Below are 14,262 nucleotides of genomic sequence, written 5' to 3'. Positions count from 1 at the left end.
ACATCGCCACAGGACCCCATCATTAAGACAAGATCGTCTGTAGGATTAAAGGTGGCACAGTTCCTCTTGTAGTTGTTGCAAGATCTGGGTTAAACAGAGTCAACATCTTGGTGCCAGTCTCAATATCAAAACATGGGCCATGTCTCCTTTTGTGCCTATGACCTGATCCTGAGAGTACTTACTGAACTCAACATAATGATCTTCTGTGAAGGAATGCTTCATATCAAATACTGACCTCATCCCCCAAAGTGCAGACAAAGGCTGGCCCCAAGTGGCAGATGTCAGAAGTAAGGACCCATCCCTGGAAGGTTCAAGGTGTGTGATGGCTGAGTTGTGACAGTTATAGCTGGCCTCTTCCTGTCCACTAAATACTTGTAGAGCTTCAGCTGCCCTGTACAGTTCCCAAGCATCAGGAACCGCTCCGGGCTGAGAATGCACAACATGTCAAGCCACTCTCATCTTCATGAGCTTCCGGGAACACTGAAATAGGATGAAATCGCCTAAAGATAAGATGCCTATCAAAGCCTCCTCCATCTATACCTCCATATTTTGGAAACCATGCCTGCAGTTTAGCCTTGAGGTAAAGTTTGTTGGGGCTTGCCTCCTCTGTTTGGCTCAGGGCACTGGTGAGGAGTAAGAGAGAAAAAGGTGGACAGGTGGCAATGGGGTTCTTGCAGCGAGCATGTTGCTCTCTAAGATGCTCTGTGATGATACTGTCCAGTGTTGGTGGGAAGAAAAGATGTCTGTTCAGTTGTGTTTTGACAGCATGGCTCTGGCTGTGTGTGCGGTTCTGACTTTTGCCACAACACTTGGGTATTCCTGCCATTGCAAAGTGATGGCCTCTCTCTGATAAAACTTATCCTGCCAATCAAAGGCAGTGAATCCTGGGGTGGAAATGGCAGAGGATTGGAAGGGAGTATAATGGGGACAGAATGGGCAGAAGCACCAAAATCAGCAATGCTGCCCATTAGACTTGTAATGCCATTGGCAATCTGAGGGTTCTTAGGAAGAGAGACAGTAGGAGCAGCAGCAGTCACTGGAGTGAAAGCAGAGGGATGTGAGGCAGCAGTTATGGGCAAGTCAGCCTCTCTGGTCAGCACAGTTGCTGACTCTCCAAGCCCTTTAGAAATGAGATGGTTTCTTATCAACAGAAGTAGTTCTTCCCAGAGAAGGTGATCCTTGACTGGGCAACAATGCCTGCTTTCTGTAGCCCTGCCAGTGACACCATCAGTGCCAAGCAAGAAGAGGCTTTCCTGATATTTTTCTTAATGAGCTCATCTGCATAGTTGCAGAATTTGACATGGTAGCTACCTTGTCCTCAGCACTGGCTCCTTCTTCAGCTGTTGAATCTGCCAGCTACTAAAAAGGGGCAATTTGCTGATGATCTGGGTAACAGTGCTACCTTCTAGACAGCCCAGGATGTCCGCTCTGCAACAGGCCATCCACAAGTTTGACAAGTTCAACAGGAATATCAGTGGTGTTTTCCATCCCAATGGGCTGGAGGTCATCATCAATACAGAGATTTGGGACCTTCGAACTTTCCATCTTTTACACACAGTGCCTGCTCTGGATCAATGTCGTGTGGTGTTTAACTACACAGGGACAGTGATGTATGGAGCAATGTTGCAGGCAGATGATGAAGATGACTTCTTGGAAGAGAGGATGAAAAGCCCCTTTGGGTCATCCTTCCGAACATTTAATGCAACTGATTACAAACCTATAGCAACCATTGATGTGAAACGGAATATCTTTGACCTGGGTAGAGACACCAAAGACTGCTATCTTGCTGTCATTGAGAATCAAGGCAGTATGGATGCCCCTAACATGGACACAGTATGCAGGCTTTATGAAGTGGGCAGGCATTGTCTGTCAGAGGAAGAAGATGAAGAGGAGGACTCAGAAGAGGAAGAACAGGAGGAAGAGAGTGAAGATGATGGCACTGATGATGTAGATGACTTTGACACTGACCAGTGGCAAGATGCAGAAATGGAGGAGGCTGACAACAGTGAGAACGCTATGCAGGATGGGGACAATGTCCTCTCTCCCTCTGATGAGGAGCTAGCAAGCCTAGAAGAGGGAGAGGAGGGGGAAGAGGAAGACTCTGATGCAGAGGAGGAAGAGGAAGTGATTCTGGTGGAGGACAGTTCAGACCATTCTGATTGGGAAAATGACATTTTCTTCTCTCTGAATGAGTGATGTACCAGTGCTCTCTTGCAAGAAAATCTTGCTAGTGAGAGGAACTGAGAGAATGGATTCACAAAACCTGCCTTTTGCTGTCCCCTGGACTGTGTCTTAAGGAATTGTATTCCCTCCATTTTAGGATGATTAGAGTCTCCCTGGAACCTGAGGTCCCTTCTGAAAACAATAACAACACAAAATAAAATGACTAAGAAAGACTCCAGGGACAACTTCCTAGTTTGCATCTCCTACTTTCAGGATGGCGAAGTCTTCCTGCAGTAAAAAACAATCATGTCTGTGGTGATTTCACAATATACTGTTTGTATAATATTCTTTAGTTAAAGAATAAAAAAAATTGTTTATAATAAAACTTTAAAAGGAAAAAAGCATCAAGCATTTGTGACTGAAGGTAATAACTTCTTTCCACCAGTCTATCCCTGCACTTCATTCTGTTTTCCTTTGTGGCAGAGCAGGATTAGTAGCCAAAACCTGCTACTGAGAAGATGCCTAACTCCCTCCCTTCGTGGCCGGACAGGAGTTGTGTGGACCTTGGTTTTTTGGAGTTGAGAGCGTTAGGGGTATAAAGTCACTCCCTCTCTGTAATTCAGGTTTTCAAAAGTCTTTATTTCTTTCCCTTTCTTCCCAACGTGGAAATTACAAATCAAGGTCTTTTTCTTTAATGTAATATGTGCTTATTTAAAAAAAACAAAATAATCTACATCTCTGTCTTTGTTAACAAGAATTCTAGATCAGAAGCTTATGGTCAAAAGCAATTGAAGAGTTGATCTGACTTCTGAAGCCTCATTCCTCAAGCAGGCAGAAGGCCATCTTGCTGGGAGATTTAGCCTGCAAAGCAACAGAGTTTGGTCAGAAATAAGCAGAGTATGAGCCATTGGAAACAAGTGCTATCTTTCTTCAGATTCAATGAACAGAGTGCCTGGGGGTAACCTTAAGTCCTCTGGAAATTTATGCTTCTCCCTATCACAACATAGTCTTGTCCCAAATCCCCAAGATGGGGTCTGTATGGCCTTCACATCCCTATTAAATTGTGTACCCTAAAAAAAACTTATCTGGGGGTCAGAGAACAGAAGAGCCAGTAGATTAGACAGAGGTCAGAAAATGGTGGCACCCAAGACTTCAACACTCTCACTTTGGAGGCCGAGGTCAAGGCCACAAAGAGAACAGCCAGGCATGGTGACACACACCTTTAATCCCAGCTCTTGAGATCACTTGTCTTGCTTGGGAAAGACACACACCTTTAATCCCAGAAAGTGACCTCAGGCAGCAGACAGATATATAAGAATGAGGACCAGGAACTAGAGGCACTTCAGCTGAGTTCCTTTCGGGTCATGACTCAGAATCTTTCAACTTCTGAAGCTTCGTGGAAATAGGATTTGATCAGGAGTTGTGGATGTGAGGTTAGCTTGTCTTGTCTTATTCCTCTGATCGCTCAGTTCTTCACCCAAATATATCGTTTTGAATGTTATTTTGTTTTGTTTTTTTTTAGGCAAGGTTTCTCTGTGTAGCTTTGTTGCCTTTTCTGTAATACACTGTGTCTCCCTGGCTGGCCTCTAACACACAGAGATCTGCCTGACTCTACCGTAGGAGTGGGACATCCCCTCCTGGCCCTTTCTAGATTCCTATTACAGGGCTGTATGGAGAGCTTGATGGCCGAAAGGACAGCTGGGGCTGGTGGCTCCAGAATGAGATCAGGAAGGAAACAGTCCACCAGCCCTGCTGACAACTACCATCTGGCCTGGAAGAGGACTCTACAAGTGGTTGTGAGTTCCTTGCTGACAGAGGCAGGATTTGAGAGCTCTGAGAAAGCATCTGTGGAAACACTGACAGAGATACTACAGAGCTACATCTCACAAGTCTGGAGAAGTGCCAAGTCATTCTGTGAACACACAGCTAGGACACAGCCCACACTGTGGGATGTCTTTGTCACACTGGTTGAAATGGTGTTCAATTGGACACTCTTCCTGGTTATGCAAAACAGTCACATAGGGGGCCATGTGTGCACCTCTGGTTACCAATCAGCCAGGGACACCGAAGGCACTCACTGCAGTGCAGAACAGACCCCACCCACCACACATCTCCAGCCATTTCCCTGAGATTCTGGATCCCCACACCTACATCAACACTCCCACATACCTTGAACCAGTGTCTGACTACCAGGTCCTGAGAGAAAAGTTTGCATCTCAGCAGCGAGATGTGGAGCAAGCACTCACCTGCTTCATGGCCAGGACAGGCAAGACCCAGAGTCTTTTCAAGGATGATGTCAGCACTTTTCCATTGATTGCTACAAATCCTTTCACCATCCCCTACCTCAAAGCCTTGCTTCCCCCTGTTCTGTACAACCAGCAGATGGAGGATACAGACACAGAGGACATCTCTCTTCCTATCAGCACCAAGGATTCCAGAACTGAGAAGGAGAACACCTCCTTGTCTGGCAGCTGTAACAGAGAGGCGATCTTCATGGATAACCCCCATGTGCAGCCTGAGAAGAATCCCAAGATCTGCAGGAAGTCCCTCTGCTGAGATGAGATGGAAACTGCCCTGGAAGATGGAAGACACTGCTTTCCTTGGGGCGAGCAATCAGAAAGAAGAAGATGGTCAGGTCCTTTTGGCCCTACCATTGCTGGGTCATTTTATTAACAGCCTTCTATGAAGACAACCTGTTTTGCCAACAGGCCAGGGGACCACTAGTGACTTCCTTTTTAAATCACTGGACTTGATTCCTTTGAACCTTGAAGGGCCTGGGAAGGCAGCAATAAAAAAAAAGGGTACTCTGCACTGTGCCTTACTTGCTGGGAGGCTACTGCCAAGTATATCTTCAGGCCACCTGGATCCCACTCAATGACCCATAAAAATCATGAATTTGATTTCTCAGCCCAGGATCTCTTTCTCACTTCTCTCTATATCTGGGCCCCAAGATCCCTGATGAGTTGATGACTTTGTCACTCATCATGTTAGAAAAAAGCCTATACTGCAAATTTCATCTAGACCTGGCAGAAGATAGCTTCCATGTGTTAGCAAATCAGACAACAGCTATAAGAGTAGGCTTGAATCTCTTATCAGCATTTGATAAGAGTTGACAGCAGCAGGAATCATCCCCCTTGGAACATGGGCCTTGGAGCACCCTTCTGGGAACTTCTGGGAGCGACAGTCTGACCAGACCCTGAAATTATAATTAGTTCTCCCAGGACATGGTAGAGGAGGCATAGATTACAAGCACCAGGAAGTTGGCTTAGTATGTGGGGGTGGGACTTTTTGGAGGGATAGGCTTTTTTGAGAACTATTACTAATGTTTGAAAGACACATTCCCACTCACTGGAGGGAGTCTGCTGAGAGTGTCCTGCTGAATCTATGCATTTGTCAAGAATCAAGGTGAATCTGCCTGTCTCCACCTCCCTGGAGAGAAGATGCCATCCCTCACTTTCTCCACTAATCGTGAATCCTGACTCAAGGAAGATAATGGGCTAGCTGGCTGGATTTGAAAAGAGTAATTTAAAAACCAAATGTAGTGCATTGGTGGTGCACGCCTTTAATCCCAGCACCAGGGACGCAGAGGCGAGTGGATCTCTGTGAGTTTGAGGCCAGCCTGGGCTACAAAGTGAGTTCCAGGAAAGGCACAAAGCTACACAGAGAAACCCTGTCTTGAAAAACCAAAAAAGAACCCCACCAAAAAAAAAAAAAAAAAAAAAAAAAAAACAAAAAACCAAAAACAAAAACAAAAACAAAACAAAACAAAACAAAACAAAAAAACCCCAATGCTAGGAAATGTATTGGGTAGCCATCCCAGCCTTGGCCTAGAAGTTCCAACTCCCATTGAGGCTTTAGTAATTGTCATGCCCACAAGATTGGGCTGAGGGAGGAAACCAAAGACCCAGGATCCAAAAGAGAGGTCTCTCTTGGTTCTGGGATCCTGGATGCTAGAGGTAGACCAAGAAGAGTTCTCCAGATAACATCACCAGACTGTGCCATACCTTTGACAGACCCTACAACCTATCCATTCATTTGTAAGGTATCCCCAAAAATAAACCTCTCTTTTAACTATATGGAGTGGACTTAATAATTGCACCAATATCTGGCACCCAACGTGGGGCACGAACCCATAACCCTGAGATTAAGATTCTCATGCTCTATCAACTGAGGTAGCTGTGTTCTCCTTTCTGGACAAGCAGGACACAAGGATAGCGACCACTGTACTTTGCCAAGATAGGGTAAGATGGTCTTTCAGAATTCCTGCTTCTTAAAATGGTCTGTCAGATATTCTAGGCCTGTATCCAATTTGAATGCACCAATGATGCTGAGAAATATTAGGTGACTGTCCAGGCTGCCAGCTGTCTCTGTTTACTCTTGCAAGCCTCCTGAAAGTTGCTTGCATCCCTCTCCCATTTCTCAGGTATTATTATATTCTTTCTCAGGTCTTTGATGAGGTTGAATACTAGCAGTTACAGTTACAACTTAGTATATATATATATATAATATCTTAGATAGAATATATTAAGTATTAGACTCAGGTTCTTTAGGATAGGACACCTTTTGGAATGGTCTTTGTAACATGCCACCTACCCACGCTCTAGAATTCCCTGGATTTTAGTATGTGTTTTTTGCTTGATATTGTTTGCATTTATTATAATTCCAACTTATCTAGGTCATTATCCCTCATTACTCCTGGACAATATTTGATAACCTTTTCTTTGTATATGGTCTTGTACTAGGTTAGAACCTTCTTATTTAGACAAAAGGGGGAGATGTAGTGGGTAGCCATCCCAGCCTTGGCCTGGAAGTTCCAAGCCCCATTAAGGCTTCAGTAATGGTCACGCCCACAAGACAGGGCTGAGGGAGGAAGCTGAAGATCCAGGATCAAAAAGAGAGGTCTCTCTTGGTTCTGCGACCCTGGATGCTGGAGATAGACCAAGCAGAGTTCTCCAGAGAACACCGCTAGACTGAGCCATACCTTTGCCAGACCCTACAACCAATCCCTTCACTTTTAAGTTATCCCACAAAACAAAGGTCCCTTTTAACTACATGGAGTGGCCTAAATAAATACACCAACAGGAGTGGGTACAGGTAGACATTAACATCCAGAGGATCAGTCCTTCCATGGATTGGAATGATGAGCCAGTGTTAAATTGTCTGTACACACTCCAAGTTGTCTGTGGCTTCTCCTCATCCTCATTTCACTCTCTCACCCCACCCCCATGTGTGTTTTGGAGACAGGTTCTTGCTCTGTAGCTCAGGCTGTTCCAGAAGTCACTGTGTATCCCAGGCTCATTGATTCTCTTGCCATGTGCTATGATTACAGGTGTGAGACATCAAGTCTGGCTTCCAGTAATGAGGCAGGGAGGCTCTGCCTTGCTTGCTGCTCTCTGGAGACGTTGGTCCCTGGACTGGCGGAAAATAGCACTGTGGCTAGAACCCAGGGAATGACTTGGAACAGTGAGAAAGTGAGCTTCCTTGGCTCTGGACCAGACAGGAATGTTCTCATGGTGACTTACAACTTCCAGGTCAGAAGACAGGGAATGTCTGTGTGGATTTGGAGAAACTATGATATATTTGGCAACTCATGGCCCAGTCACTTGAAATCTAGTCCCCAGGCCAGACAGGAGGTAGCACACCTTGCTGTTCCCAATGCTTCTAGTCATTATGTCTGTAATCCTCACCATTATCATGGTCTGAAGCCTACACCTGTTGAGCATGTTGTGTGAGGTGGGAGTGGGAGGGCCTGCTGCTGCCCCTGACCTCAGAAATGCACCACTGTGCCTTCTCTTAGAGAGATGCTGGGACAGTGACCTGAATCGGGTTGTGTTGACATGTATAATTCTCAATGTAAACCTATATATTTCAATTTTTTATTAGTTGGGAGAGTCTTCTCAGAGGAATAATAAAGTGTGATTTATCAAAAGCACCACTTCTGTTACAGAGAGGGTTTTTTTTTCTATTTAATTTCTCACTCCCTACTTCCCCTCACTCTAAGTACAAAATGACACATGGTCTGAAAGGACAGAATTTGGCAAGGTGCTGTGTCTAGTCTGTAAATCTAAAAGAACTGATCCTCAGAGGGCATATGCATTTTCCAATTTCCTATGTCAGAAGAATTCTGTACAATGAAGAGTCTGAGAACAATGAGCCAATAGGATGCTGGATTTAAATTTAACTGGCCTCTCCTAAATCAGTTCCTAGAGCTTTTTTCCTAGACACGTACTCATTACACTCAAGTCTGTTCTGTTCCAGGTTTATACAATGAGACTAAAGACAGATTCCTTTAACTTCTACTAGCAAAGATACTTCACTAATCCATTCTCATTTAGACTCATGGGAATTCAAAAGTTTCTTACATGGTTAAGAAACTTACCTTAAAGATGCCCAAGGGATCCTGGATCCCACATCCCAGATTTCTAAACAGTTGCCACTAGATTTGCAAAGTTAAGGATGTGTTTATACACCGTAGCTGCATGTTAATATAGAACTGAATCCCCAAAGCCAAAGTCATCCTTGGCAAGATGCTTCAATGATGGAGTCTGGGGTCTTTCTGGGGAGAGCAGGACAGGCCATCTGAAACTATCACAAACTATGTGTGTAAACATACTAGAGCACATACTCTGGACCACATGAAGCTTCCCTGTGCAGGCAATCTCATCACCACTGATTCTATGATGAGGTGCTTTCATCCATCAATTTATATGTTGCCAAGTCTGGCCAGAAGAATAACCTCTCCTAGAGAAGCCTCATATTAAGAATGCCAACTAGCTTCTGTTCAGGAGGTAACTCTGCCTCAGCCCCCGTACCCCCTCTCTGTCTCCAAACCCTGCCCCATCTCAGAAAGCTTCTTGCATAGATGCTCAAGACCACATCTACAGGTTAAACTACCCCTTGGAGATGGCCATGTAGTTTTTCAGTCTCCTCAGGACCAAAAAGTCATCCCTGTGAATTTTACCCATTAAATCTGGACTTTTAATATTGTTTTGTTTTGTTTTTGAGACAGTTTGTCTCTGTAAGCTTTGTAGCCTGTCCTGGAACTCATTCAATACAGCAGGCTGGCCTGTAACTCTGAAATATGCCTGGCTCTGCCTCCCAAGTGCTGGGATTAAAGGCGTGCACTCCAAACACCTAGCATTCTAATTCCATTGGATTTGGATTACTCTATCAGGGGAAAGATGAAAAGGCTTAATATCAGGGTATATAAACCTTTCAGCTTGCAACATGGCACATACAACACAAGCTTCATCCCTACAGTCCACCATTCCTCATCAGGTTCATCCTGTTTGGTTTCACAGCAGGAATATGGATGAGTATAGATCAGAGAATTGGAAACACTAGCTATATACCATAAGAAAAATATCTCTAGATTTGCATCAGCACTGTACTTCAGACAAGAAAATGTTGGTTAGCCTTGTCCTACAGCCACAGTGGCCTAGTAGCCATAGACAGTGGGATTCCACTCCAGACTTGGAGCCAAACTCTTCAGCATGGGAGAAAAAGAGGATGGAGAAAGTGTGCATCACAGGGACAGAAGATTGCTGTTAGCCTCATATTTTCAAGTGCAAGAGAGTGGCAGACTGGAAAGACTCCTTTTCCATTGCTTGCTGTAGCAGGAATCTTAAAAGTACTCACCAGTCCTTCATCTGATCTTGTTTCCTCAGACTGAATGGCTCTCAGCTGAACTGTGCTGCTCCAAAGCCTCAAAGCTTGACCAGCCATATGATTCTAGTTTCGGGTCTTCACGCCTTGTATTCCTTTCTGTTTTCTACCATCACTCACTGGGATTAAACACATGAGTCACCACACCTGGTTGTTTCCAATGTGTCCTTGAACTCACGGAGATCCAGAAGGATTTGTATCTCTGAAATCTTAGGATTAAAGGTGTGAGTGCCACCAGTTTCTAGCCTCTGTGTATACTGGCTGTCTGTTATCTGATCCCAGAAAAATTTATTAGGGTGCACAATATTTTGGGGAAACCGACTACTGCATTTCCCCTTTTTTGTCTAAAATTAAAAAAAAGCTTATAAGTAATACGAGAACAGCTATCCAATAAGTATATACAATATATACAGTCAAAAATAACATGAATGATGTCTAGTCCATTAACACAGGACAGATTCAGTTTATAAACTCCATTATATATATTTTGATAAAGTCCAGGCCAGTAATATTTGATAAACTCAGACAAAACAATTTTCATTAATTATCTTATTTAAATCAGTAGTTCCTCTTAAATGTAGATTCAGTAGTCTACCTTTTTTATAGCTTCCCCTTTTTTCTTTTTAGAGTAGATTTAATTATCTACCATATATCCTATCATTTCTTCATGTTATTTCTCAGAGTAGATTCATCGATCTACCTCTTATGTATATTCATTTTTCTTTTTCTTTTAATAAAAAACCTCTGAATATAATCTCCTTGTTCAGCTTTTTTCTTGACCATTAACAATTAACAACTTGTACCCAACCGTTGTGAACAATGACAATATCCAAAACTCATTAAAGGACCAAAAACCTCCCATCTCACCTCTTGGGAATGTGGGCATTGTTTTCTTAAAATTACTTGCTGCTCTCTGGGGGTGAAGACATCTTTAGGAAATTCCTGAAAAGAAAATGTTTGGGTTAAGTGTCAAGTCCTGTGTCATTTGTCCAGTCTCTGCATAATGGGATAATGCAGAGCTTGTCACAAGTCCTTCTTGGAGTAGTCTGTCAGGCTGGATCATGTCAGCTAGCCATATCAAAATTGTCCTAAGCAGTTTGCAGGCCAAAGTCAATCTTTTGGTGGTGTTCATCAGCTTAATGGCTTTACCATAGTCCATGTGGAATCATTGTTGTGGGATCCTGTCATCTTTTTGACTATTTCAAAGTCACTGTTAAGTATGGTCATGGCTCCTTTCAGACTTTTTTTTTTTTTTCCTCCTCTGTGGTTTGGAGTAATCACAATCTGATAAATGTCTGTCTCTTCTTCTGTAGAAGAGAAAATCTTCACAACAATTTCCCCCCACCATTTGTCTTGACAAAGGTTTCCAAACTGACGTTTGCCAATGCAAAGCTCCCAGAACTCTGATTGGGAAGATGACATCATCATATCTCTGAATGAGTGATGTGCCAGTGTTCTCTTGCAAGAAAATCTTGGTAGTGAGAGAAATTGAGTGAATGGATTCCCAAAGCCTGCCTTTTGTTGTCCCCTGTACTGTGTCTTAAGGAACTATATGCCCGGCATTTGAGGACTATGATTAGAGTCTCCCTGGAACCTGAGGTCCCTTCTGAAAACAATAACAACACAAAATAAAATGACTAAGAAAGACTTCAGGGACTACTTCCTAGTTTGTATCTCCTACTCCTAGGATGCACACAGCTTGGCTCAAGGGAACAAACAGACAAGTCAATGGATATTTCACAATGTATTTTTTTAAAACAATAAGAAATAGTTTTTAATAAAACTTTAAAAGGAAAAAAAACATCAAGCATTTATAACTGAGTGTATCAACTTCATTCAACCCATTTTTCCCTGTACTTCATTTTAATTGGAAGAAAATGATGTCTAAAGAACCGTATAGAGTCATTTTCACATAGCTATTTAAATAAAGAGGAAAAATGTGGTGTCTCAAATCAATAAGAATTAAGAATATTTCATTATGAATATAATATCCAATATTTAAACTGTTTGGTTGACTCAAGTTGATCTGTATTCCCTTGTGCCAGAGCAGGAATAGAAGACAAGGAATGCTACTGGGAAGATGCCTAACTCCCTCCCTTGGTGGCCAGCAGCAGTTGTGTGGACCTTGGTTTTGTGGAGTTGAGAACTTGACTGGTATAAAGTCACTCCCTCTCTGTAATTCACTTTTCCGAAAGTCTTCATTTCCTTCCCTTCCTTCCTGATGTGGAAATTACAAATCAAATGTATTTTTCATTAATGTAAAGAAATTACATTATTTAAATTATTTAAAATTATTTTAAAAATACAAATTAAACTACATGTCTGTCTTTGTTAAAAAAAAAAAAAATTCTAGTTCAGAAGCTTATGGTCCAAAGCAATTGTAGAGTTGTTCTGACTTCTGAAGCCTCATTCCTCAAGCAGGCAGAAGGCCATCTTGCTGGGAGATTTAGCCTGCAAAGCAACAGAGTTTGGTCAGCTAATGAGCAGAGTTTGAGCCCCTGGAAACAAGTGCCAGCTTGCTGCAGATTCAAGGAACAGAGAGCTGGGGGGTTACCTTGGGTCCCTCTGGAAATTTGAGGTTCTCCCTGTCAAAACACAGTCCTGACCCAAATCTCCAAGATGGGGTCTGGATTGCCTACACATCAACAATTAATTGAGTACCCTAATAAAACTTATCTGCGGGACAGAGACCAGAACAGCCACTAGATTAGACAGAGGTCAGAAAATGGGGGCACCCAGGCCTTAAACACCATCACTTTGGAGGCAGAGAGAGGTCAAGGCCACAAAGAGAACAGCCAGGCCTGGTGACATACACCTTTAATCCCAGTTCTTGAGATCATATGTTTTGCTTGGGAAAGACACACACCTTTAATCCCAGGAAGTGACCTTAGGCATCATAGAGGTATATAAGAATGAACACCAGGAACCAGAGGCAGTTGAGCTGAGTTCCATTCATGTCTTCACTCAGAATCTGTCACTGTCTGAAGCTTCGTGGAAATAGGATTTGATCAGGAGTTGTGGATGTGAGGTTAGCTGTGGCTTGTCGTATTCCTCTAATCGCTCAGTTCTTCACCCAAATATATGGTTTCGAATTTTTTTGTTTTGTTTTGTTTTGTTTTCGAGGCAAGGTTTCTCTGAGTAGCTTTGTTGCCTTTTCTGTAATACACTCTGTCTCCCAGGCTGGCCTCAAATTCACAGAGATCTGCCTGACTCTACCGTAGGAGTGGGACATCACCTCCTGGCCCTTTTAAGATTCCTATTACAGGGCAGTATGGAGAGCAAGATGGCCAAAAGAAAAGCTGGGCCTGGTGGCTCCAGAATGAGATCAGGAAGGAAACAGTCCACTAACACTGCTGATAACTACCATCTGGCCTGGAAGAGGACTCTGCAAGTGGTTATGAGTTCCTTGCTGACAGAGGCAGGATTTGAGAGCTCTGAGAAAGCATCTGTAGAAACACTAACAGAGATATTACAGAGCTACATCTCAGAAGTCTGGAGAAGTGCCAAGTCTTTCTGTGAACACACCAGCCAGGTCCCAGCCCACACTGTGGGATATCTTGGTCACACTGGTTGAAATGGGGTTCAATGTGAACACTCTTCCTGCTTATGCAAAAGGGTCTCAGAGGATGGTCATCACTGCACCTCTGGTGACCAATCAGCCAGTGACACCCAAGGCTCTCAGTGCAGGGGACAACAGACCCCACCCACCACATATCCACAACCATTTCCAGGAGTTTCCGGATCCCCACACCTACATCAAAACTCCCACATACCTTGAACCAGTGTCGGACAACCAGGTCCTGAGTGAGAGGGCTGCATCTCAGAGGCGAGATGTGGAGCAAGCACTCACCTGCTTCATGGCCAGGACAGGCAAGCCCCAGAGTCTTTTCAAGGATGATTTCAGCACTTTCCACGTGATTGCCTCCAGAACTCTCACCATCCCCTACCTCACAGCCTTGCTTCCCCTTGAGCTGGAGATCCAGCACATGGAGGAGACAGACACTGAGAACATTCCTCTTCCTATCAGCATCAAGAATTCCAGGGCTGAGAAGGAGAACTCCTCCATGTCTGGCAGCTGGAACAGAGAAGAGAGCATCATGGATAACCCCTATGTGCAGCCTGTGAAGAAGCCCAAGATCTGCAGGAAGTCCCTCTGCTGAGCTGAGATGGAAACTGCCCTGGAAGGGGGAAGACCCTGCTTTCCTGAGGGTGTGCAATCAGAGAGAAGGTCACGTCATTTGGGCCCTACCATTGCTGCATCATTTTAGTAGCAGCCTTCTATGAAGACAACCTGTTTTGCCAACAGGCCAGGGGACCACTAGTGCCTTCCTTGATTAAATCACTGGACTTGATTCCTTTGATCCCTGAAAGATCTGGTAAGGCCGAAGTAAGAAAATTGTCCTCTGCCTTGTGCTTTGACTTGTTGGCAGGCTA

The 14,262-nt window shown here is 43.8% G+C and overlaps 1 protein-coding gene and 2 pseudogenes across 1 annotated transcript; 2 read left to right on the top strand and 1 right to left on the bottom strand.

Annotated features, from left to right (window-relative positions):
- Window positions 1-15: 15 nt before the first annotated feature.
- LOC118576090 lies at window positions 16-1,442 on the bottom strand (annotated as a pseudogene).
- Window positions 1,443-3,845: 2,403 nt separating this feature from the next.
- LOC118576089 lies at window positions 3,846-4,719 on the top strand (annotated as a pseudogene).
- An 8,392-nt stretch (window positions 4,720-13,111) lies between these two features.
- LOC118576088 (transcription initiation factor TFIID subunit 8-like) lies at window positions 13,112-13,988 on the top strand. Its single transcript, XM_036176480.1, is given in 2 exon segments — window positions 13,112-13,354; window positions 13,356-13,988. Coding segments are annotated over 2 exon segments (876 nt in total).
- Window positions 13,989-14,262: the final 274 nt, after the last annotated feature.

Source organism: Onychomys torridus, unplaced genomic scaffold (assembly GCF_903995425.1).
Source record: "Onychomys torridus unplaced genomic scaffold, mOncTor1.1, whole genome shotgun sequence".
NCBI lineage: Eukaryota > Metazoa > Chordata > Mammalia > Rodentia > Cricetidae > Onychomys > Onychomys torridus.
This window is presented reverse-complemented; position numbering and strand designations above follow the sequence as displayed.